General features: G+C 40.7%; 1 protein-coding gene across 1 annotated transcript; it reads left to right on the forward strand.

Moving 5' to 3' along the window:
• The first annotated feature begins 3,995 nt into the window (after positions 1 to 3,995).
• KEL (Kell metallo-endopeptidase (Kell blood group)) lies at positions 3,996 to 20,703 on the forward strand. Its single transcript, XM_034074430.1, has 19 exons — positions 3,996 to 4,058; positions 4,156 to 4,308; positions 6,110 to 6,251; positions 7,428 to 7,631; positions 8,186 to 8,310; positions 8,901 to 9,047; positions 9,783 to 9,845; positions 10,159 to 10,347; positions 10,743 to 10,888; positions 11,836 to 11,959; positions 12,564 to 12,674; positions 13,741 to 13,839; positions 14,376 to 14,453; positions 14,899 to 15,002; positions 15,923 to 16,033; positions 16,709 to 16,776; positions 17,015 to 17,172; positions 17,423 to 17,515; positions 18,787 to 20,703. Exons 2-19 carry the CDS (start codon positions 4,291 to 4,293, stop codon positions 18,961 to 18,963), a joined length of 2,157 nt encoding a protein of 718 aa, XP_033930321.1. The 5' UTR covers positions 3,996 to 4,058; positions 4,156 to 4,290; the 3' UTR covers positions 18,964 to 20,703.
• Positions 20,704 to 26,327: the final 5,624 nt, after the last annotated feature.

Below are 26,327 nucleotides of genomic sequence, written 5' to 3' on the forward strand. Positions count from 1 at the left end.
TTACTAAAACTATTATTGGCCTTTGGCAGACAGTCTTTCATATAAATGAGAATTTCTTTCACGTTGTTTTAATCCACAGATCACATTGATCACTGGTGGTACCATCAGTGACCGTTTGAGGTAGAAAAGCTTAACACAGCCAAGTTTGCTTTCAAAATATAGTCTCTTTGTAAGGGATAACCAACCCTCCATGTGAGTTTTCAAGTTGTCTGGTGACATTAACATTGCTGCATCATAGTTTTCCAATGCTCCTTTTTTTCATTTAATCCCATAAAGATGGCATTTTTTCTCTGTACAGTTTGTGATGCATACGTATTTATTGAAAGTTGAAGCTGGAATATCAATATATGAAGGAACCCTTCATCCTACCAAACTGTTGCAGGGGGATTTACTATTCACACAATGTAGAAGATCAAAGTCCCGATTGAATTTCACTTCAGGACAGATATTAAGGAAATCTGGTTTTGAAACCTGCATATGTTCCTAACCATCTTGAATGCATCAGAAATGCTTGCAACAGTATCTGTCAACCACACATCAATACACTTAATTCCACATTCTTTGATTGTACAACTATTTAAAAGATAATTGCTATTAAAGCTTTTTATGTGTGATAGCTGGGAGACATGTCAAGCACCGTGTTCTTTTCAATGTGCTGATCAGTATTACATTTGGAAAAGGTAATGTACTATATAGAGAGGAGAAAGTGGCTGTCACAGAGAAAAAAGCTAGAGGTCCTTCCACTAGTTTGGGCTCAAGAGAGGAGAGCTGTCATCTGTGCCTCAAAGATAAGAAAAGAATCAGTCGATAAGGATTCCTTGTGACGTCTCCCCTACAAACACCCTCTTCCTGCTTCTGTAGTTAGAAAAAGCTTACAGGGAAGCTTTTTGTCTTCACTTTCTGCAGTTGATAAAGGAGTCTTCAAAGGAACTGCTGTGCTAGGGGGAAAAACACCAACTGCACATATACAGCCCTGTATTCTTATATATATGAATACTTCACATACTTCACAAGATCTCCAAAAGTCTACAAGCTCTATACTCCATAAGATGTCAGATCACACACTGTCATAATGCAACCTCCTTCGAGGTAGACCATTTTCAAGGCTTAAAGACTCAGGCATTACACTGTCCTGTGGCACCTCACCTGAAGAAAACTTCCAATTCCAACTGATAGTTTGGAAAATGCAATATATGCTTCCCTGGCTTATTGGTATCAGATGCAAACATGCTGTCCTTATTCTGATAGATAGAAGAAACTCTGCTGGAAAAGGTACATAACTACAGCCTCTGAATTACTCAGCTTCAGCTAATGACTGCAGTCAAATGGATTTTTATGAAGTGTGGGATATATGGTTTTGGATAAAAGATGTCTTATGCCTGCATCTTTCAGAGTACAAGCACAGAGAGAGCACCTATATGAAATATATCCATATCCTTTCCAAAAAGAAACATGAATTTTGGAAGAAAAAGTTTCAACAGCTTGATTCTCTCCATAACAGTTCAACTTTCCTATTGAATTGTTTAACAAACTGTGTTGCAGCAGAATGATGCTCAGTAGAATATTCTTCCTATGGAAACTAACAGTAGTGTCTGATCGATCCATGTTAGTATGGTCTGTGATACCTTAGGAGAGGTAACACCACATCCATTCCAGATCTCTCAAGAAAGCCTTCTCAGTATCCCAACACCACTGAAATATGCACTAATTCAAAGACCCATGCTTTTCACTCAGAAAGTTATTTCATTCATGTGCATTTCATTTCTTGGAACAAACTATCATGCTTATAATGAGGATGTGAACCAACTGCTTTTCAAGATGTGTCCTGATTAGCTTACAAGGTCTTGAACAAATAGACCATATATACAAAGTCACAGTAATTTTAGTGTGTGTGACAATCCATATGGAATGTCAAATTATGTGGCAAAGTTACATTCAATCCAGAGGAGGTAGCAGACTATGCTTAAAACATACTGGCTCAGAAAACCATGTTGACTCCAACCATATCCCATCACCCTATTGACCAAAAGGCTTTTTTGGTCTTCTCAAGTTTTACTTTAAAACTGAACACCTCAGCCAGTGTTTTATTACTTGCTTTAATTTAAATCGCATTGTATTCAAAATGATCATAGCTACTTTATAAACAAACAGATAATGAATTCCTTAGCCAGAGAAATTTTAAAGCCTACATAGTACTCATTAGAAAACCAGAAATTAATCTAGCTTCATTACTTGAACCTTGGGAGCTGTAGGATGCTGTAATTACAAAGATGGAAGAGTCTGATAAGATGGATAGGTAAAGTGAATATTGGAATGAACAAATTTGTCTAGTCACTATCTTCACTGTAAGATTGCTCACAGTTAAACTTCATCAGGTCACTACACACATTTGCTTACCATTTTGTTGTCTACATTACAGGTGCAATTACTGAAAAGCATTTGTTAAAGAGTATTAGAACTGTAGCTACTGTGAGAAAAGATGCAAAGCAGGGAAGAGTGTAAAAGGCTCAAAGGTAAATGTGGCAGAAACACATAGAAGACTTAAAGCTATGTTAAACCAAAGGATTATAAGGGATGAATTTTGCTACATATTCCTATCTTGCATTTTGCACAAAGATTGGAGATTTTACTAGCTGTAAGTGAGTTTAGGCCACAATGACCTGTTAGACATTATGGATCACAGTGATGCTCCTCCCAGTGATGTGAGAGTTGTGACTACCAAGAGTGTCTTGTTACTTCCACTAAGTGGAATCTGAACCATTTATGCAAGAAGTACCTGCAAACTGGATTCTGATGTTAAGCTGAAGGGAAGTGACCTATTGCAAGGAAAGCAAGGGCCTCCTTTTCAGTATGCAAGGACCTTTTTTACAATACTCAGTGCTGCTTGATAAAGGTAGAAATATATAGCTACCAGTGACCTGAGAAGTAGAAAGAACTGGGTATAAGTTGTTTCAGCTACAGAAGAAGTCTGTTGTCACAGTATAATCAAAGGTGTTAAGAAATTATGCAAGCATTACAGGAATAGGAGAAAAAATCTGATGAAGGTGAGAAGTTCTGGACCTTAGGAAAGGGAGCAAAAATTTGGGAAGCTCTGAACAACTAAACAGATATCTAATTATATTCAGACTAGTGAACCAAGACATCATATTCCTCTGATAGACTAGCAAGGTTGGGAGGTAAACAGTTCTGTCCCTGTATTCTGCTTGTTTCAGTCATTTTGGAAGCTGACACCAATACTGTGAGGGTGCTGAGGTGCTGGCACAGGGTGCCCAGAGATGCTATGACTGCCCCATCCCTGGTAGTGTTCAAGGCCAGGCTGGAAGGGGCCTGGAGCAATCTGGTCTAGTGGAAGGTGTCCCTGCCCATGGCAGGGGGTTGGAACTGGATGAGCTTTAAGGCCCCTTCCAATGCAAACCATTCTATGATTCTGTGATCTCTTTCAGCTCACAACTGCCACCTGAGAAGATCTCAGCTCCCAGTGTTCACTATTCAGTTTTAATGCCTCAGGGAAGTGATCCTGGTTCCCAGTCTTCAAAGCAGAGAAACTTCTTCCCCGAATCTTTCCAGTATGTATCTCTACAAACAACTGTGAATAGAATCAGTAATGAATTCTTTCTTTTATGCTGCTTAATGCAAAAGAAAAAGAATCAGAAGTGCATATGTGTTCACCATTTGAATGGACTTTGGATACAGACGAGTGAAAGCAAAAAGAAAGTCAGCATATTGGCCTTATTTTGCCTGAGGAGGAACACTTGGATTCATAACCCACACTATCTTGCAATAGGCAGAGGCCCCCAGGCCCCAGAGCAGCAGGTTGAAACAGGCTACTAGCAGTGAGAATATCAGCCCAAAACAGGCTTCTTGGGTGGGCAGGATGTTAAGGCAGTTGCAGAGTAAAGAAGCAGCAAATAGTTGAGGCTGGGGGAGATAGAGAATCACATACTTCTGTTCGAAAAGATTTCAGTGCAGCTCCAAGAGCCAGAAAGACTCTGGGAGAGGCAAAAGGGACCAAAAAAACTATACAGTTCATTGAGAAATAGAGGTGTTAAGAAGAGAAGGTGGGTGGAGAGTTGAAGAAATGTATCCCTTTCCTTCCCTCACATTTTCTTTAAGGGCGTTTTTCTCAAGGCTTTTCCTCTTTTCTCCTCCCCACAGCAATCAGCCAAGCTGGGAAGAAAAGATTGTCTCTGACCTTACTAGTGTGTCTTGGCACGGAAGACTGATAGTAAACAAGCAAACAGAGTTGACAACTGTGGTAACCACGGGAGCAAAACCTGCTCCGTGACGAGGATGAGGACTATTCCAAAGGTAAGGAAATGGGTCTGTTTTGTAGTCTGCTGAGGTACCTTCACTGCACCCCTCTCTTTTTCTTCTGCTGTCACAGCTACACTGCTTATTGCCTGTGGGAGCCAGAGCAGTTGAGTTTCTGACATTATGGGTCCAGAATGGGCTTGTCGCAGTTTCAGAGTCAATGATGTGAAATAGGATGGGAGGATTTAGGAGTGTTTTGCCCTTCCTGTTAATCATCCAAATGGTCATTCTGAGGCTGTAGCCTCATTCTGTTCTGAAGCCCCTGTTAGCCTCATTCTGTTCTCATTCTGTTTGAAGCACTGACCAATAGGTAACAACAACATCATCAACAACAACAACAATAATAATGATAATAATAATAATTTTTATCTTTCAACAAATGAATTAAAAAACTACTGATGCAGAAACATGCAATTCCCCCCCCAATAGCTGTGGGTAGACATGGTATAGTTTTCTGCATGTGAGAATGGCATGGTAAGCCTAATCGGTCGCCATGCAGTATGCTTTCCTTTTCCTGAATTGATGTCTTATATAAATAACTGGTAAAGTGTGAATTGCCTATGTACAGACAAACTGCACTGAACTGGATTGCTTCCTCAGGATTGGTAAAAGGTACAAAACGTTTAAGGGCAACAGAGATAAGCGAAAGTTTCGTGTGTAACATTTACATTGTGAGTGTAGCTCATTCACTGTCTCCTAAAGGGTGAGAAATGAGAGTTTGCACATTGAATACTTTTTCCTCTGTTATCAGCCAAACTAATATTCTTTTGCTTGCTTCCCTGCCATACTGATAGGTTGTGACACTTATTCTCTACTTGAGGGGTAAAAGCCAAAGTGTTTTACCTACAGGGGCGTATAATTTCTTCCTTTACATTTCCTATGCTGTACTTTGCCAGTATGATCATGTTCTCTATTAGCACCTTTTAATAACAAGATTCACTTGTATGTACTTGCTCACCATTTATTTACTTTCTATCCTGCCTAAAGAAGTCAAGAGAATAGGATTTTAAAGAAGAAAAGCAGTTAGGCATTTAGCCTTTGTTAGCAGTTTCCATCAGTCAAGTCTGCTGACATACACTTTTGAGAGGCTTCTGTTACTGACTGGATAAAATGTATGCTTGAAAGATATAAAAGGAAGTCTGTTTTCCTACTTCTTTCTGTGTCTTTTGTTACTGTTTTGATACAGGAGTTGTATATAGTATATTAAGCAAGATGATTAACAGCAGACTCATTTATTACATGCTCTGAGGTACTTAATTCTTGCATGATTTTGCTTCATTTTTTCTTGTGATTTTTGTAAAGATCTATGTTTTCTGGTTTTGTGGTAAAGAAGATAGATGCTGAGTGTGGTGAAAAACACAGTTTAGCTGCGGCATTGGAAATGAGCGAACTGTAATTGTGCAAGATTGTAATAGAATAAGAAACCATCAGTCCTAGCCATCCTGTTATCAGTTTTATGGGCTCAAAAAGGCTTTGATATCTTCAGGATGTATATGAAAGGTGATTCCATAAACCAGAAAGAGGTAGGGAAGGACAGCTGGCAAGCTGCCTTACTGATGCATAGCACTCATAACACTGTGTAACAGCTTTAGCTAGAAATGACAGGGAAACGAAGTGAGAAAGTTCCTCAGGGGATAGTCACCTGGATGACTTGGATGACTGCTGGTATTCTGGCACTAGTCCTGTGAGTTATTTTCTAATAGGTTAGGTGGCAGATGGAGTATATGACCAGTGATAACTTTAATATGAATTTTTCTTTCTTAATTATTTTCTGTTTGTCTAATTTTTGTCTCTTCAGACCCGTGACCAGGAGCTGAGAATGGGTGCAAAGAAAGAACAGTGCCTTCAGAGAAAATGCTTACTTCTGTGTGCACTTCTTCTCAGTACACTCCTTGGCTTTACAATGCTTATCACCTACATTGTGATGACTTGTGGTCGAGGTATAATACAGGATATCCTTTCCCCTGCTTCATCATCCACCCCAACTGTAAGACCTCTTTCTCTCCTGCCTGCCTTCATTGGGTATTAGGCTCAGCATCTGTGTTGAGAGATTTTCAGATTCTCAAAGTATCATAACACTGGTTGTAAAAAAGATAGCGCTGTTCTTCCTCTCCCTTGGGCCATACGGGATAGGCCACACCTGTCCTCCTCCTCTGCCTGCTATCTAAAATGCATGGGCCAAGCTTTGGGAGAGAGCATCATTGCATCTTGCATCTCATCATCACATCGTGCTCTGTCATAGTCACCTCCAGGAAACTGGTCTGAATCTGAGATTTGGAGTTCCTCCTCCACCTTTCCATCTCTGACCAGACCTTACGTCTGGTCCTAGTTTTCTAGCACAGACCAGTACAGTTGTAGTCTAGAAAGAAAAGTCATGGTCTTTTGCTAAGGATGGGAGCTGTAAGCATGGACCAGGAATATTAATCTACCTTTCAGATTTGTTAAATAACTCTCTGCAAATGGTCTTTGTAAATGTTTATGTGTTTAGAATGCTCAGTACTGAATGTGCATTCATATTGGTGGATACAGACATCCCCTGCTCCAAAATAAACATTATTGTCTCTTCACCTAGCATTGTTCTTCAACATCTGTGTTGGAGATCATTCACTACAGAGACCAAGGGAAAACTTTTAGTATAGATTTTGTCTGTTTCCACTCTGCTTACCCCTTCCCATGTCAACTGTTTAACCCATAGTATGGGCAGTCTTACTTTGATTTACAAGTGGCTTATTTCAGCAAATAATTGATCTGATCTGATGTTGGTACAAGATACTGTTGATACAAGAAATGAGAACAGCTACCCAGTGATTTGCAACAGTTTAGATAAAGGGAGTTTTAGATCAAAGCAAGATGCGCTAGAAAGTCTTTGTTCTAACAAATGTCATTGCTGAGAAATATTTCCCATGCTTGAACATCTCCCTCCATGTTTTCAACTTACTTTCTTACTTTCTTACTTCCTCAGTGCAAGGAATTTGACACTCTGCATGCAAAGGAGTTTGTACCAAACAGAAATCTTCAGGTGGGAATGTCCCACAGATAACTGAGTTTTGCTGTTTGGAGCTGTTCTCACTCTCCATTGTTACTGCTTAGTCCTCTCCTATTTGCTTCTTACCCAGGATCCTGTGATGTCGAGCTGGGTCTTACACTGTTGGCCAGACTCCTGAATTCCAGGAATGTCACTGTGGACCCCTGTGAGGACTTCTACAGATATGCTTGTGGCAGCTGGGAAGGCAAATATTCAAGCAGAGCCACAGAAGAATCACTAAATGTATTTGATGTGTTGATGGAAGAAAACCAGTTGATCCTGAAAAGACTTTTAGGTAGGGACCGATGAGTGGTGTGTTACCTTCAGCATTTTCCTCAGTCAGAGCTGACAATAGCAGTAATTGAGAGCACAATAAGGCTCTGAATCCAGTCTTTTCATTCTTCTGTCATTACAGGTACAAATTTATTCTTAAGCATGTCATATTACAATAGCATTTTAGCTCCACTTGCCAAGTGTAACAGATGAAAGTCACACTGTGAAATTCTGATGGCAACCCAAACTATCTTTATATTGACTTGTAAAAGCAGACCTTTGCTGTTGTGCTTGTTTGACCATGCTCTCTGGTCATATGTCCAAACTCTGTGTGGAACTGAAACCCAGACACATCACCTTCCTGTTGTGGTCCTGTTCCACTCAAAGAAGCTCACATTTGGCTTCAGGAGTCATGGCATTTGCTTTGTGTGACTGTGGGAAGTATGGATGTATCTACTGTATTGTTCTGAATGAAAGTGCAGTGTAACCTTTTCTTACAACCTTTCTTTGCTCTAATACTGCCCCAACAATTTTTTAACCACTTTTGTAGTTTTTGGTTACTTTTTTTTTCCTCAGAGAGCCCACAGTTTGGGATAAGAGGCTCAGCTAAGGAGAAAGCAATCCAGTTCTATCACTCCTGCATGGATACCCAAAGGATAGAATCCCAAGGAACTCAGCCATTGAAGGACCTCCTAAATGAGGTGAGTGTTTACACTGTTTCTTTTCCATCCAGAAGATAATTCCTGCAGGGAAAAGGAAAGTGTGAAGTTAGTCTCATACGGTCCTACATGATGGAATTTTGCTAGCATCTGTCCCTGAAAGAAGCTCATGGTTCACATCACAACCTCTAACCTTCTAGATTTAAATACTGTTTCAAGATCTGATTTTCTAACATCAAGTACCTCATGTTCTTATATATCATGTTAGGACTGTACAACAACCAAGACTGTAAAGAGGGATCACTTCTAATCTGAGCTCAGTTTCAATAGGATCCTCTTTCTCTTTCCTTCTCCTGCTTTTTTCCTGTACACTTTATTGTGTTGATAGTTATCATTCCTTTTCCCTGTGTCATTTTGAAGCTTGTTGCTTTGCTTAATTGAAAGTGACGGGTCACCTTAAAGACAACAGGGTATGTAGAACTCTACATGAGTTTCCCCTGTTGCTCTCTACTTTGCTGCCTCTCAATTGTCACCATGACCGAGCTCATAGGAGTGAAAAGAAAGATTTAGTAAATATGGATCAAACAAGAGTTTTTCTCACCTGCTGTCTTGCTCTTTCCTTCCCTTTCTAGATTGGTGGATGGAATATCACAGGTGTGGGGAAACCAAAAGACTTTAATGAAACTCTTCAGACTCTCATGGGCAGATACAGCACCTTTCCCTTTTTCAGAGTCCTTGTGGGACCTAGTCCTATTGACCTCAAGACCAATATTATTCAGGTAAGTGGACTAAAGAAAGAGAATAATCCAGAAGCACTAGGAATAAGGAGTCAGTTACACAGCCCATGAGGCTGAAGTTAAGCCTGTGTTCTCTGAAGAAAGTTTTCCTAACTTTCAGTAAGCTGCTTGATTTTATTACATAAAAAGCACTGATTTCTGGGAAAGGAGCAGATGTGGGAGAAGAAGTTGCTTACTTTCTCTCATCAGTTTTTCCTGACAGTGTAGAATGTACTTCATTGTGTTATGTTTGAGATACGACTAGTACAATAATGGACAATAAGTGCATAGTGTGTAATGAATTTTGCAGTTCACTGTTGTGGTTTAAGTGAGGTAGGCAGCTATGCACAACACAGCCACTTATTCACTCCCCCACTCAGTGGGCTGGGGGAGAAATCAGAAGAGTAGAAATGTGAAATCTCATGAGCTGATGAAAAGACATTTTAATAATATAAAAAAGGAAAAAAAAAGAAAAAAAAGAAGTGATAAAAAACCCTTTTTTGTCAATGAGCTTTGTCAATGAGCTGCAGAATACAATAGATCCAAAAAATTGCATAGCAAACATTTTCCACAGGTGAAAAGTATTAACATTTCAGGTTTTGTGACACAGAACAAAGCCTGTTGAGCACATCCTCTCATCCCCAGTGTTTCTGGAAAGAGTGAGACATGTTATGCTAATAATCAATAGTAATAATAATGATAATAGTAATAGTGAGATGTGTGCACTTGTTTTTGCAGATTGACCATCCTGAGTTTGAGATGCCACTAGAGAGTAAATTCAAAGAGAAAAACTATCTTGAGGTAACATATCAGAGGCTGAAGAAAGGTAAAAATAGCTATTTGGTGTAGGGATCTCCTTGAGTTGCCTCCTGGGTCAGAGTGGTCTGTTCCCATGGGTTACGGGCAGTGACCTTGGAAAATGTCTCCAGAAGGAATTATTCACTAAACTTTGACAAACTCTTCCATCTGAAGATGGTGAAGAAGAGGGTTTTAGGGCTGGGACTGCAGTGGTTTTGTAAGATTGAAACTTATGTGGTCAAGATGGATAGTTGAATGGATGAATGAATAGGCTGACTAATTTTCAGACCCACCGGTCATATGCTCTGTATTGCAGGTTCTCCGTGTGTACCTCTCATATTTGAAGAAACTGGGGGGCCTACTTGGAGGGCCACAGGATGGTCCCCCGGATTCTTTTTCCCTTACCTTGTCCTTCATCTCTAACCTCCAGAAGTTTGTCACCCCACTGCAGGAAAGACAGCAGAGGGGGATGCTGTTCTTTCACACTACTATTAGGGAGCTACAGGTATTTATGCCTTAGAACTTGAGCAACACAATAACACATGACGTTCACATTCTGAAGATCCAGATCAAAAGAGATATGAGACACTCTGCTTAGATGCCGTTTCCTTGCAACTTACACTTGGAGACTGTTGAGCTTTAAATAACCTATTAACTTGCAGTCTTTCATTGACAGTAGTTGGATTTTTCAGGCACACAATTCTCTTCCCTCCCTGGACCTAATTCAGTAATGAAAAAGGCAATTCTCCTTTTCTACTGTAATTAATACATCCTAGAAACAGTTTGACTTGTAGAAAGTATCTCTTAAATGTATTAAAGAGACTGCACCAGTTTCTCTGTTATTTCTTGTCATTCAATTTAGATTCATAGCTCAGCATGTAAGCTTTGTTTTACTTCTAGGAAAAGGCACCAGCTATAGACTGGTTGTCATGTCTCCAGGCTGTCTTCCATCCTATGCAGATGAACCTGTCTCAGCCAGTTGCAGTGCATGACATGGATTACATAAGAGGCATGTCACAGCTTATCGAACAATGGCACAAGGAAAGGTAGGAGTCAATCTCTATGATTGTAGTTGTTCATACTTCAAGAAATATCAGCCATAAATTAAAGAGGTCTGTGTTACAGTCTGCTGAATACAGTAGCTGGAGGACTGCATGGCTGCTGTGGCTTTATATCCACAGGTTTCGCCAGTACTAAGGCTTAGAATATATTCACAATAGACTTGCACATGCATGCAATACATATGTACACGCATATATATATATATATATATGTGTCGTACAGATAAACAGAGATGAAATACAGTGCCTTTACTGGCATACCTTTTTCCCTCCCCTCCCCACCTCCAGCACTCATACAAATATGAATAGCTCAGACAGCCTGATCCTACTTCTCCTCTCCAGCTGATCAGGATTGGTCTATACTAGTGAAATATATATATGTACGCATGCACACAATGTGGATCATTCCAATAGCTGGTCTTAGACATTCAGGCCAGCTATATGTCCAGAAGCTAGCTCCAGATCCCCTGGTGTCCACAGCTGCTGGCACCTGGATATATGAGCCCCTGAGTCTTGCAGCCCTACTTTGGCTGCTGATGCTCTGGTCTCTTCCTGTTAGAAACATACATATATATGTCCAGATCTCTCCAGCAGCTGGTCCAAATCACTGGGCAACTCTCAGACCCCTGCACTATCTAGCATCTCACTTGAACCAATGGTCTCTCTCCTGCTTCCCACGAAGAATACTATGCCACAGAAGACAATTAACCTTGTGTCTTCATGGTGTTCTGGGAGAGTTTCTCTGGTTGCCTCATATCAAGTCATCCTCCTCTGACAGACAAATGTGTAGCCCATTCAGAGTACTTTGTTGTCATTCTACAGGTTATTAGGGCTCCTCTGCCACAAATTATTTCTCTCACACTTGCCATACTTCTGTGCTTATAGTGACCGGACTTCAATCTTCAGTCCTTTTAAATGCTATTTTCCTACAGGGTCCTTCACATTTATATGATTGTTTGTCTGGTTGGGAATCTCTCCCCAGCCCTTGACAGTCGGTTCCAAGATGCACGCCTGGAACTATCTAAGATTCTTTATGGAAAAATGGGATCTAGAATGGTGAGTTAGCCTTTAACCATCTTCATTCAGCCTCTGAGAAGCTGAACAGCCTGACATGCTTTGTGGATGTTCTCTCAATGCCTTGTCTGGATGGATGCTTCTTAGATTTTGGGAGGAAAACTACTCTCACTAAGCCATTAAGTGCTTCCTCTTTCTCAAAGAAATGTGGGAGTAAACAAGACACAAAAAACTTTGGAGACCTAAATGCACTGCATCATGGAATAGGGAACAGTATATAGATGGTCAACTTTCTTCTACATATTTGCTTCAGCTAGCATATGAATCCTCATCTTGCATGAAAATAAGTGGAGTAAATCATAAGGAAATCAGTTTTACTTGATTAAATTTTTCCAAGATACCTTAAATGGAACTACGTTACTTATCATAGAATCATAGAATAGCTAGGGTTGGAAAGGACCTTAAGATCATCCAGTTCCAACCCCCCTGCCATGGGCAGGGACACCTCACACTAAACCATTCACTGCTGTCATTTTTAGATAGCAGCAAGTATGTTATGGACTGTGTGTCTATGTACCTTTTTACCATATTCCTGTCTCTCTGTCCTCACTGTTATGTGTCTCTATTTCTTTCTTTGCTCTTACAGATCCCAGCTGAACGCTGGAGGAAGTGCTTGACTGATACCAGCTCTTTCTTTGAGCCAGTTCTAGGACAGATGATTGTGCAAGAAATTTTCCCTCAGCAGACAAAGACACTTGTAGGTATTCATCCTATTAATCCCAATCAGCTTCATCTTTCTTTTTTTGACATGCCAGCTTAAGACCACATCAGGGCAGCAAAATCATGTGTAGGTTTTTGTACCTTTTTACCTATTCCTGTACTTATGCACTTCCCCTCCTTTTTGGGGAGTGAAAGATGTCAGAACCAGATATTGCTGTCACTGGTAGAATAATCATTGCTAAATGCTGTTGCTAAATGCCATTATCTTTATATCAACTGCTAGCAAAGTCATATGTACAGCACCAATGCTTATGACAGCCCTACAAATGCATGCAATCTCAGTGTGCTTCCTGGAATGAGAGTACTTAACAGCATTCATCACCAATCTGACATATTCAAATAAGACTTTAAATTCCCAAACCATTAATGCACTGTATGGCCATTTGTACAGAAACAGATCAATGCCAAAACATTCTGAGTGCATCTGCAGTAAAAGGAACACCTGCCTGCAGTGTGGGGTTTTAGTTTTTCCTTTGATGACCAGAGTTCCTTTTTCTTTGGGGGAAGTTAGTGCAGGCACCAGGGCTTATAAGGAGCTTGCAGTGCATAAACTGACAAGAGTAAATAACTGCAGCAAAAGTTAATGGAAAACTAAGACTACGTGTAGTGAAGCACAAAGCTGAATGAATAAAACATAATTCTGTGAAGGAGACTCTCAGATTGCCATATATTATGAAAGGGAGAAACTAGCATGAAATACTTGTGGATACTGAATTCTAATTTTACTCAAGAAGTGGGACAATCACATAGTTTATTCCTATCCCATAAGGGATTGAACTAAAAGAATTATGTTTCATTCTTAGTTTCCATGAGAAACAAGTTGAAAAGGTATGTGGAAGAGAATGGTAAGCCCCATGAGGAACCACTGGATGCTGAATAACCTAAGCCTAAATCATTGTAGAAACTGACATCTCTTTCGCCACAAGAAGAGGAATTTCCCCTCAAGTATTCTGTGGTTGAATTGCTGGAACATAGGAAGGTGGTAGATAACCTGGAAAATGTTTTTCTGCAGTTCTGGCCATGCCTTCTTTTCTTCACGGCAGGCTGAGCAGATGTTCTCTGAGATCCAAGACGCCCTCTATGACCAACTGGACCAATTGAAGTGGATGGATGAACAGACTCGCCAAAAAGCTAAAGTCTTGGTGTGTGCAGAAGGCAAAAGTTACTGAGACCTTCCTTTCCCTGAAACCTTTGCAGACATATTCCATGTTCATGTATTCTGACCTGCTTCTGCAGGCACACAGTCTTGAATAGATGTCTTATGTACACTGAGAATTTTAAGTGGTTCTATGAGTGCCGTCATGCACATGTGATCATGCATTGATGTGTAGGCATAGAGAGACACAGGGTTTGTTTGTTCATTGGATACTCTGAATTAGTTGTATTGAGATACCATTCAGTTCAATACACACAGAGAGGTTATAAACTATGAAGGTGAATGCCAGAAAATAATGTTATAAAGAAAAAGAAGATTAGAACAGTGCTAGGCCTCAGGTCATTGAATTAAGAAAGCAAAGTAGCAAGAGAAGATGTCTTGTTGAAACAGAGTAGCTGTTGTTTTGAAGGGTTGAATCACAGATCATATTTAGGTTGTTTAGAAATAGAGTTTTTAAATGGCTGTTAAAGTGTAAAACCTTGTATTGCTCATGTTGCTTGTTGTTGTTGCTGTTATTATTAGGTCTCCAAGCTACAAGTGGAGATTGGCTATCCTGCTCACATACTCCAGACTGACAAAGTGAACGTGGAATACCAGAATGTGAGCTATATAATGTAAACATGCCTGCCTCATTATTGGCAGTTTACCTGTACCAGCTGCTGTCTTGTCTGCTCCTAAAGAAGGCTATGACCTCTGTACCAATGCACTTTTTCTGCTGTTCATTTTCTGAGAACATATGGGCGCAGAGAACCTTTATGTATTTCTTCTATGTTGTTCCCTATATTTAGAGTGTGAGTGGCCTGATAGAGATTGATTGTGACCTGCTTTTATGTGACCTGCTTTTATGTCCTGTTTGGCCTGCAGATAACATTCCTGTCGTGTCTTAAATTGAGGTCTTTAAAACTGAGAGAGAAAAAAACACGAGTATTCCATTGGTTTTGGTTTTGATGAGCTGTGTTTTGACCCATGGGACTTTCTCTCATACTGTCCAATTAGTTCCTTGCTCATGCCCTATAATATTCACATTACCCGTCTCTTCCCTCAGCTGGTGATAAATGAAGACACTTTTTTCCTCAATGTGGTGGCTTGCTTGAAAGTACAGAGGGAAAATTCCTACTTGAAACTCCTTCAGCATCCTTCACAGAATAAGTAAGTGTCAGCAAAGAGAAGAAATACAACAGAATCACACATGTGTGGACTGAGGTTAGGAAGGGACCTGTGGAGACCACCTAATCCAACCGTCCTGCTCAAAGCAGGATCAGCTAGAGCAGGTCACTCAGGACTGTGTCTGGTTGTATGCCTTCATCTCTCTTTTACTGCGGAAGGAGGAGTAGTGCAGATGGGGAGTATGTGTGTGTGTGTGTCTGTGAAATGGACACAGTACTTGCAGATGTGGTTTCACCAGTACTGAATAGAGGAGCTGCCAGCAGCACTTCTAATGCAAGACAAGATTCTGTTGTTGTTCTTTGATGCAAGACTGAATTGCTGCATCCTGCTTAAAACCCCCTTGAGTATGGCAGCCTGTCGTGCCTTCAGCCTAGCTTATGCTACCAAAAAACCCAACTGTTGTGGAGGGAGCCCCAGACCCCTGAAAAAACAAGAACTTTCTTTGTCAATAAACTATTGATTAAGGGAGCTGTCTAGTCGTCCTGGACTTAGCAAAGCAAACAGCAAAGCACTGTGATGATGTGGATGCTGACAGGGTCACCTCAAAGGCATGACATGTGATGCTCCATAAGGCAGGAAGTGTTAGTGCTTAGGACCTCGCACCAGCTGAAGAGTTTCTGTGCAGGACTTCACAGGAGGTTATGAATCCTGACTTACTTGGCAGGGAAGTTGTGAGGGTGAATCTGTTAATGTGTATGAAGCTAAGCTACTCGTTCTGACCATCTGTAAGCAAGTAAAGGTTTATTTCAGACACCTTTAACTGTAGAAAATGTGAATTTCATCATTTGGGACTGCTTCATGAACAGTTGTACTGAGCAGACCATTTCTGCAAGACCAATGGAGGAAAAGAGTGAGTGATAACAAGTGAATACATTCTCTTACTTTGCTTTTTCTGCTTCTAGCTGGCATGTGTCCCCCTGGACTGTGCGTTCATACTACTCAATAAGGCAACACATGGTGGTCTTTCCTGCTGGAATGTTCCGCAGCCCTTTTTTCCACGCAAAGTTTCCCAGGTATGAACGGGCTGCAGAGGTGGAAGATTAATGTAGTCCCTTGGCTGTGCGATGTTTCCAGGAAGAATATTAATGGCTCTGTCTTTAAGCACTCTTTCTTACTGCATCTGAGAAAGACATGGGGTGGGTGGGTGGAAATAGCTTTTTCTAAAGCCAGATGGATACTGCCTTATGAATTCTGAAAGTGTGATCATTGATACAGCTGGAGCAAAATCAGAATCTAAGTGAAGCTAAGCTGAGCCAAGTGTATTCCTCCAGAACAAAGAGGCAGAGATCTCATGTAGGTTAACTGCAAAGAAAACATTTCAGCTTTGCTTCTCATTTTCTCGATTCCAAGAATTCCACAAATCTAACCCATGTGAATCTAACTCAGTAACAGTAGATGTCATTAGAATTCATAAAGGCAGAATCTCATTCACAGACTCTTCATTATTAGCTATAGATACTTTAATACAAGCCCATAGTAAAAAATTAAGCATTGGTAGAATAATTTACACCAGGACTTGCATTTTTCAGAGCATACCATGCCTGATAGACAGTAAATAGAAAGTGCTTCTGAGTGCTCCCAGGGTAGAATGCTCCTGCGCAGCCCACAGTTGTGCTCAATGGTCATAAGGAATGCTCACCTGCCCCCTTTTTCTTCCCAAAAGCACTCCTTTCATGTTTCTTTTTCAGTGCTGTGAACTTTGGAGCCATCGGGGTCTTCATGGCACATGAACTTCTTCACACGTTCTATGGTTATGGTGGGTACTTCCTGTGGTGTCCTTGTTTATTCTTCCAGGTCCCCACTGGTACTTTGTCTCAGGGGATCTTAAATCCTGGCCCCTCTATGAATGTACATCTATATTATTAAGGTAGATGAAGCTAAGAAAAGCCAGCTACAGGTCATGCTGACTACTAAGATGACTCAATGATTAATGTGAAGAATACAGGTGAATGCCAGAAAAACCTTTACTTTTTAGGATTCTTTTTCTCCCACAGTGCTGCCTGGGGGCTGTCCTACATGCAACAGGGGTGCACTACAGAAATCTATAGACTGCCTGGTTGAACAGTATGAAAGCTATGGCTTTAAGGTCAACGGTACTTTTACACTGTTGGAGAATACAGCTGACACTGGAGGGCTTGCCATTGCTTACCAGGTATTGTGGGATACTTACCTCTCTAATCTCACAGTCTCACCACACAACTCAACCACTGTGTCACAAGACTGCTGTGCTGTTTTTATTAAGCCATGGTCAGCAGCAGGGACTCTCAGAATGAAGAGAGAGAGATTCAAACTTGCTTATTCATTAAATACATACTAGATTTATATATTTCATTGCGAGAAGAGATGGGTTTGGGACACTATCTGAAGAGGGATTTAATATTATTCATTTTCTCTCTCCACAGGCCTATAAGAATTGGCTGAAAAAGCACAAAGAAGAGGATTTATCTAATATTGGCCTTTCACATGACCAGCTTTTCTACCTCAGTTTTGCTCATGTAATGAATTTTAGGCTACTTGTGTCTCTCTCACTCTCTATTGTCTTTCACATTATTACAGTTTGTCTTTCTCAATATTCACTTTCCCCCCCTCTTCCCAGAACTGGGAATAACCAATGTGTCCAAGAGAAAAGGAACTAAAATTCACATATAGGACCCCTAACCTGTTACAGATCTCGAAGCTAACAAAAGGCCTGTCTGCAATTATATCTATTCCAAAGCTCTGAAATCTACCAAAATTTAGTTGTAGCAGGCAAGTTGTGTCAGTAAAAGCATGCTCCATTGCCAGGTTCTAAGTACTTTTTTACTGTTGTGAGCAATCTTGAACATGGAAAGTGGGATTTTACTGGAAAAGGCATATATCTCTCCATGCCTTCCTTCCACCACTTCTTCAGCATGGTGAATAACTAGAGGTCATATCATTCTGAGTAACTGAGAGTGAAAAAAGAGGATTTTGGATGCTAATCAGAGGTAAAGAACTAGAAGTACATGTATCATTGAAGATTTCTGTGGGAACCTGGCTTAATGATTTCAGCCAAGTTGTACCTTTGTCATTGTGCTGTTGATTTCCTCATAATAGATCATTGAATTTCTCTACTCAGAAAAGTCACACTCTAATAAGCGACTGTAACTGTGTAAAGAAAAAGGTTTTATGCGTGTATTTACATTAGGTCAGAGCAGTGGGTAGAAAAGCAGTTCTGAAATTACAGGTTACTGGGTCTGGGTGGCAAGTTTTGCATTTCAGAGGCTGTCTGACAACTATTGCATCATTTGTCAATGAATAAAAACTGAAAACACGAAAGTGAAGACTTAGATTGCTAGTTTAATACCAGTAAAGTCACATAATATTTCACCCAGTCTTTCAAGTAGTAAAGGGATGTTGTCTAAGCATAACTACTCATTGCTTTTGCTTAAGCATCTGAATCTAGACACTGAGACTACATCTACACCATTATTTTAGATGGAGTTCAAAGTTGCATGAGCCTAAACCCCAAACTGGTCTAAAATCCCTGCATTCTGTACTATGCAGTATAGAAAAAGAGCAGATAGCTTGTCAGATAGGGACATAGAGACATAGAGGCTTAGGGAAAGGGAGAAGAGTCAGAAACTGTGCTGGTGGGAGGAAAGACCTGAATGTAGTTGTCACCCATGTGTATTTCCTTGTTTACTCCAGCAGCCTCAGTCAAATGTACAGGGGCTTGAGGAGCCTAAAGCCTTGTTTCTATGAGGACTTTCAGTCAGATTGACTTCTCTGGTTTGCTTCCTTTCAGGCGATGTGTGGACACCAGGATCCTGAGAAATTACAGTCTTCCCTGAGCACAGATCCACACAGTCCCCTGCCACTGCGTGTCTATGGGCCTGTCAGCAACAGCCAGAACTTTGCCAAGCACTTCCACTGTCCCAGTGGGTCCCAAATGAACCCAGACAAGAAATGCCACATCTGGTGAGCTGCATGGATAAAGAGGAAGAGAGGTGTGATCACAGGAAGAGGAAGGCCTGACCTATAAAAGTATGACCATCTTCTCAGGGCCCCGAGGGTGATGTAGTGCTCTTATTCACTCTTCTACCTACCTTTTCTTACTATCTTTTCCTCAGCAGTTGATTGTAGCAAAATCATTAAGCTGAGCTTATAAAAGAAGAGGGTCTTCTACTGCTCTCAACACTGTCCCGGATGTGACAATGCTAGAGTTTAGCAAGTCCTAAGGTAGCAAGATGACTACCTAGTAAACAACAATTTCTGAGTCATTATAAACAGGACTGTTACACTAGTAGTCCCTCTGTTCAGTACATTCCCTACCTATTCCTGCAACCTCACAGTCATGTTGAATGAGCAGGGCAAAAAGCTGGAGCTCTAAGATCTGTTCACATGAGATACGCTGTTAGGGAAATCCTATGGGTTACTGTTTGTCGTGGTTTAAGACCAGCAGGTAACTCAGACACACGTGTGGCAAACCACACATGTAGGTTACCAGAGAGGGAAGAATCCTCTTCTCTTCTACTGCCAATAAATGGAGAAGGAACTAGGAAAGGCTCTAGCTTCTAAGCTGAAAGATAAGTAACCTAATAACAAAGGTTGCTGAAGACCTTCTGTGTTCTCTGTTTCATCAACAGAAACACCTAAGAGACAAAAGAGGGAAGATGAAAGCATCCTCATTAGTGGGAGTAGGATTGGGAGCTGGAAAGAGTCTGACTTTCCTCTTTCTTCTCCAGCAAGATTCCTTTTCCTCAGTCTATATTTCAAGTTGAGGATGTGGTTGAGGGTGGAGGAACAGTCACAAGGGGTTTTAGCAGTCTATTGGAATTCCAAGAACTTCTCGGATCCTGAACCTGGTTCTCTAATCGCTATATTTGCAAATGTATAACATCCAAACAGAGGAGTGGAGCTGCTGTAAGGTTTTACTTTCTACTTGAAATTTGATTTTATGTATTAAATTACTTGAAAGGAAAAGCGAGCAAGAAGTAATGTATTTTAGGGTAGCAGGAGACACTTAAAACACATTCTCAAGATCAACCCAGTAATTCATCAAGTTCAGGTTCTGATAATTAGAAAATATAGATCAATGTTCTAGAATTTATCAAAGTTGTTAAATATACAAAACACAACTACCTTTTACATGTTCTTCAAAGTCTTCTTGGTTATGGGAGAATGTTGGTTTTACTTACTATACTGGCTGCCTTGGGATTGTTTGTAGAAGAGGTGCAAGTGAAAATAGCCCTTTTCAATGTAAGCATTGTACAAGTTCTTAAAATCCTAATTTCTCTGTTATTCTGTTCCAATACTGACTAATGCAGGTAAATATTTTCCAAGAACAGACTTTTCAGAGCTTTTGTTTTCATTCATTGACTAAAATGTTAGTAAAGTGTTTGCTTCAGTGAAAAAAGTTGTTTGGATTACAAACCCTTTTATGATCAGGCCTCTTTCTTTGCTCTGTGTTTGTACTGTTCCCAGCATGACTGAAGTTCATAGCTGAATGTCACAAGTAATAAATAATGGTACCTAGAATTAATTCTATACATTTGCATCATAAAAAATAACAAATTGGGCTTGTGCTTATTTTTACTCTTTAAACAGTGTATGCTCTTCCTCCACTCCTTTGATGAATCTTGTCCTAGCAATATGTCCAGACTATCTCTTAGATTAATAGCAATTAACATTGTACCTTGTGTGTAATATAGAAGTTATTTCAGTGTGCTGAGACTACTTGGCTTGTGTATTATGTATAGGAAAAGCAAAAGCTGTTGACAGTCTGCATTTTGAGGAGTCTTCAACTTTTCTTGTATCTGTCTTGTGCATGGCAGGGAGAGGTCTCCGGAATAGGCAATTTTTTCTTGTTCTTGCCATGTATGATAAATTTATGGATATTATGTTTTAAACACAAGGTCACCTTGGAGAACATGTGGGAAGTGTAAGAAGGGTTGTCTAGCTTATAAAAAATATGCATACGCCTTGGAATGAGAATTTATTGTCCTTCTCAAGGAGAACTTTCAATAACTATACAAGATCCCAGCCTTTGTCTCAGTGTTGCAAGCTCCCTGGGATATGATTGGTGAAGAGAAGCCATGCTACCTAATAGCTGGTCATAAAACACAGGCAGATGTTCAAACTGCTATCATCAATGACCATAGCAATTATTTCATGCTCTATATAATGCATTAAAAAAAGAGCACAATGCTGCCAGCACTCAGGATAAGAGCCAGATCCAGCAGATTCTTCACTGCTGAATTCCTCAGTCGCTCTGGATCCTCGTGCTGCACCATGTCAATCACCTCTGTTCCTTCTCCTGTTGATGAGGCCACAAATGTTTCCTCCATTTGCTCCCAGTCTTTACCTAAGGGAGGTTAGGGACAACGTCAGCTTCTAGTTTTCTTTTTTCATACTTGGATATTTTCACCTCTGTTTCCCTTCCTGTTTTCTCTCCCTGCTTTCTAAACTTTCAACTCCATTTTCTCCTTCATACTAAATGACTTTTCATTCATAACCCCCTTTCTTTTGTCCTTTTCTTGTTTCTATTCTTCCTCATTCAGTATATATTATTCTATGCTCACTGTCCCCATAGCATCCTCATAACTCTCAAGTGTGGTTTCTTGATGTGTATGGATGTGAGCATGTAAACTTGGTCTAAGCTTCTCTCTCTTTACCCTGCAGCATGGTAGTGAGTGGTCATCCAGGAAAGTGAGACCATCATTGCCATTTTACAAGGGTAAATTAGGTATAAAAGAAGCAAGACCCTGGAAGAACTGGGGACTGGAATCTGGTTTCCTGTGGTTTGACACTTGCAGGATATTTTCTTTTCCCAAGACAATCTTTTTCTGTCCTCTTGTTACAAGTGTATCTTTCTTCCACTGATTTTCCTTATTCCCTCTTTCATGCATTTGGCCTATTTCCAGTGCCTCACCACCCTTACAGTAAAGAACAATTTCCTTATATCTAACCTGAACTTCCCCTCTTTCAGTTTGAACCCATCACCCCTTGTCCTATCGCTACAGTCTCTCTCCAGCATCCCTGCAGGCCCCCTTCAGATACTGGAAGCTGCTCTGAGGTCTCCACGCAGCCTTCTCTTCTCCAGGCTGAACAGCCCCAACTTTCTCAGCCTGTCTTCATACAGGAGGTGCTCCAGTCCCTGATCATCCTCGTGGCCTCCTCTGGACTTGTTCCAACAGTTCCATGTCCTTTTCATGTTGAGGACACCAGAACTGCACACAATGCTCCAAGTGAAGTCTCACAAGATCAGAGCAGAGGGGCAGGATCACCTCCTTTGCCCTGCTCCTTAGGGGCCATCTGACCCCCACTGCTCCTTGACACACATCTTTTTAATCCCCTTCTCTTATTTTAAACCCAGCTTCTGTGTCCATTCCCTATCTCATTTTCTGCCTTTTTTTGCTTTCCAAGCCTCCTCTTTCTTATCCTGTCACTTCAACCTATCAACCCATCCTCTTACCTTCTGATGGACTGTTTTGCTCTTGCTGTTCATTTGTGGCTATAGGAATCTCGGTCTCGCTTTCCAGTGGTATGATGTAATCAGAAAAGTATGGATAGCAAGTGGCTGGGAATATGCCCATCATATACATGGTAAATCCCAGGAAAACTGTCAGGGTTAGTTTAGACGCCATCCAATCCTCCTGTCCAGCACAAGACACTTTTGCTCCTCACTCCTTTTCAGCCAATGCAGTTGTGATTTCTCTAGCACCAGTCTCACCTGGGACACATTGTGATGTCATCCGACTTGTCTTCCATACAAAGGTGTCATAGGCTGTTAGGCAGAAATACTGTGGACTTTGCATCATGTGTAGCTAAGAACATCCTAAAGCATGAAAGGAGTGTGAAAGATGATGTGAATAATCACACAATCTGAACATCTCTGTAGCTCCCCCTTACAAGAAGTGCTCACAAGTAATTGACTGAAACTGGAGAAGAAATGTTTTATAAGACTGGGGCAATTAGAAGGGAAAGAAAAGTGTAATGAATTTTCCATTTCTGTGCTTAAACAATTAGTGTTTTGCAACTGCCTTTGTGGACAGAAGTATGTTTAAAACCCCCAGACCAGTAGAATGACAAGCATGTGTTTTGAAATGTCCTCTAGATGGTGATCTAACATCAATGCAGAAACAGTTTACCTTACAAAGCACCTATTCTACTGGGGGAGAAGGAGGGAGGGAAGGGAATCTCATGGCATTTTAACCCTTGACATTCACTGTGCCAATTTGCTTCATTTTGAGTCTATGTCCAGACTACATTTTAAGACCCCAGTGATGACTTTCCACCATGTAGCCTGGGAGACAATTTTCTACCTATTTTCAAACTCGCATTTAACCCCAACTATCATCTGCTGTACCAAGTATCTTCCACACTTCCTGAATTTATACACAGTTTCATGTTACCGTTGGTTTTCCCTTTTCACTTTTTCCCCCTTTTCTACTATTAATAATGGTGGTTTTATTCATCATTCTCCTGATTTTTTTCTGAGATGTATGAAAACCGGTCTGGAATTTAGCCTCCTGTCATGAATTTAGCTTGTCAAATCATAGTAACAATTATCTCAGGCCTGTGAAAGTCACTACAGAAGTAAGGACATGCAAGGGTATATACACTGATTTAAAGACATTACATCAGGTGGTGGTCTTGGGTCATTTGGCTTGCTATCCAAAATGTTAAAGGGTTTTTTTCCTGTTGGTCATCCAAAGGATTTACACTCAGCCTAGAAATTGCTGGTTGAAAGCAGACATCAGGAACTTAAAGATCAGTTTTTCAGAAGTATTAAGTTGAAAGGTTGAGTATTACATGGCTGTAAAAATTTCTTATATACTGTCTCCTACTGAATACTGTGCCATCAGGAGTGAAATCAATATATTGGGTATCAGTAGCTATATACTCTGACACAGGAGAAGGATGAAAGCTTCAACAGATCTGAAGATGGAGCACATCGGACAGAATAAGAGGGACTTGGACTGGAATGTGGAACTTTCAGACCTGCAGGGTGTCTAGTAAAGCAACTTCCCTGGGCAAGCTCCCTACAGAGATCTCTGGATCTAAAGGAATCTGTATCCAATTCAGCGTTAAGACTGTATATCAAAGGTGTTCTGCATTCCTCGCAGGGAGTGTGGAATTCCTTCAAGTCCTCACCTGCACCTCTGAATTTCTTTATTTAACCAAAGTAGGTAAGTAAATAGATGCCAGATGTGGAAACTCATACTGCTGCTGAGGTCGTGGTAATATATTCATTCTGGAATAGGTCCAGAGTGCTGCCTCAGCAAGGGATCCTGTCACAGGAGGCTTATTCCTACATCTTTTCTTGTATTGACACCAGTGTTGGTCTGGCTCAGTTAATGAGGTATATAACATAAAACCATTTTAAACACAGGTTTTATTGGGTCACTTTTCCAACAGGTGAGTTTTGGATCCAGTTAACTGTACTGTCACACAAAGACTAGTCCACAGCTAGGTAGTAGAAACAGATGATTGGATGGGATAGAGGAAGGCTAGACTGCCCTTTACTGAGTGCTGAACATTACAAATTCAATAGAGGCTTTATAAAGGTTTTACAATGCCTTATGAAGAGACACAGTCACTGGGCAGTCCTTGCTTGAGTTCAGAGAGTTCTGCTTCTTCTTTTACTTGATTTGTGGTTATATATGTTCACCAGCAAAGAATATGTATAGTGGAACTAGGAAATAGATGTACTAAGATGAAATGTGAGATGGGAAAGATTTAAACCAATAGAAGTGCTGCTTAAACACAATTCAAAAAATCAAAATGCAAAATTGTGTTTTAAAAAAAGAAAGAAAACAGATGGAGAACAGAACCAGATTGCCTGCTAAATAGGTTTTTACTCAGTATTGCTGACAACAGTAGTATATTCAGCTGAGCATCTCAGATCTTGTCTTGTGCATTTCTCTGGATGTTCCCTGTTATAGTGTTTTGTGTGTGTGGGTACAAGTATGTATCCATTCAGTACAAGAAAAATAGAGCAAAAAAAGGTTGAAAGAATTAAATGACTATTGACTTTTTTTCTACTTCATCTCTATGCCCAGAATTAAATTGCACTTTTTTAGCACTGCCACCCCATGTGGAAGCAAAGATTGCTCTACACCATAGAAATCTATCTTCAATAAATGAATTCAACTGATTTGTTTAAAAAGGTTTTGGATATTGTGCCTAAATTGGACATATCTTGAACTGAGTCTGATGTGTTTGCACACTTAGTAGGTTAACATCACTTCCTGCATCACTTCCACTCTGAAGAAGACTGACTTCCATTACTTTACATGGCCTTGTCCTTTGCTGGAATCCTCATGGCTGTGCCTTCTTATTGTCACACTGATTGCACTGGACAACAGATTTCTTCCTAAGGCTGTGCTTTCCTAACTGGACCAAGAAATACAGGCATATTTCTGTAGCCAGTAGAGTGGATTCTTAGTGTAGGCTGCAGGACTGCCCTGGGACACCTTTGAAATAGAGGCTTCAAGGTAGAAAAGAACAATGGATATGGATTCCTCTGTCCATACAGTGGATTTGGAGTGGTGGGGAGTAAGCAGCCTATGAGACAGATGAGTACATTGAAACAATTGAATAAAGTAGAGTCATAGAATCACGGAATTGTTAGGGTTGGAAGGGAGCTCTGGATATCACCCATCTAACCTCCTGCCAAGGCAGGTTACACAGGAACACATCCAGGTGGGTTTTGAATGTCTCCAGAGAGGGAGACTCCATAATCCCCCAGGCAGCCTGTGCCAGGGCTCTGCAAATCCTCTGCTTAAAGCTCTTCCTCATGTTGAGGTGATAGTTCTAGTTTTAGTTTATGGCCATTGCTCCTCATCCTGTTGCTGGGCAGTGCTGAGAAGAGTCTGACATCAACCTCCTGGCACCTGCCTTTGAGATACTGATCTACATTGATGAGATTGCCTCTCAGTCTGCTCTAGACTAAACACATCCACCTCCTGCAATCTCTCCTCTCATGAGAGATGCTCCAGACCCCCCACTCATAGCAGTAATTTATCTTGCTAGGGATTTTGACTCAATATTTCGTGTTTTCTTCCATTAGCTACTTCTGCAACATAACCCAATGTGAGGTGCAAAATACCCAGCCAGTACGGCACATTGACCACTGCTCTCAGATTGGGCTGGGGGAGGGGGATAAGATTAGTTAATGGGAGAAACCTCATCAGGTTGAAAGAGCTGGTGCATGAAATGTAGTAAAGCAGCTCTCCGGTCCAGTGAAGCCCAGGACAATTGGCAGCACCAGGAAGGTTATCACTGTCTATATCAGATGACTCTCTTATGTGAGGTCAAAACCCCATTGGATTTGTAACAAGG

This window comes from Melopsittacus undulatus, chromosome 2 (genome assembly GCF_012275295.1).
Source record: "Melopsittacus undulatus isolate bMelUnd1 chromosome 2, bMelUnd1.mat.Z, whole genome shotgun sequence".
NCBI classification, from domain to species: Eukaryota; Metazoa; Chordata; class Aves; order Psittaciformes; family Psittaculidae; genus Melopsittacus; species Melopsittacus undulatus.

What these genes read in the sequence shown, in the direction of transcription:
- KEL (XM_034074430.1), top strand. An exon ending in AAGAGAAAAACTATCTTGAG is followed by an intron (nt 9,846 to 10,158) that starts GTAACATATCAG and finishes TCTGTATTGCAG; the next exon opens with GTTCTCCGTGTGTACCTCTC. An exon ending in TCTACCTCAGTTTTGCTCAT is followed by an intron (nt 17,516 to 18,786) that starts GTAATGAATTTT and finishes GCTTCCTTTCAG; the next exon opens with GCGATGTGTGGACACCAGGA.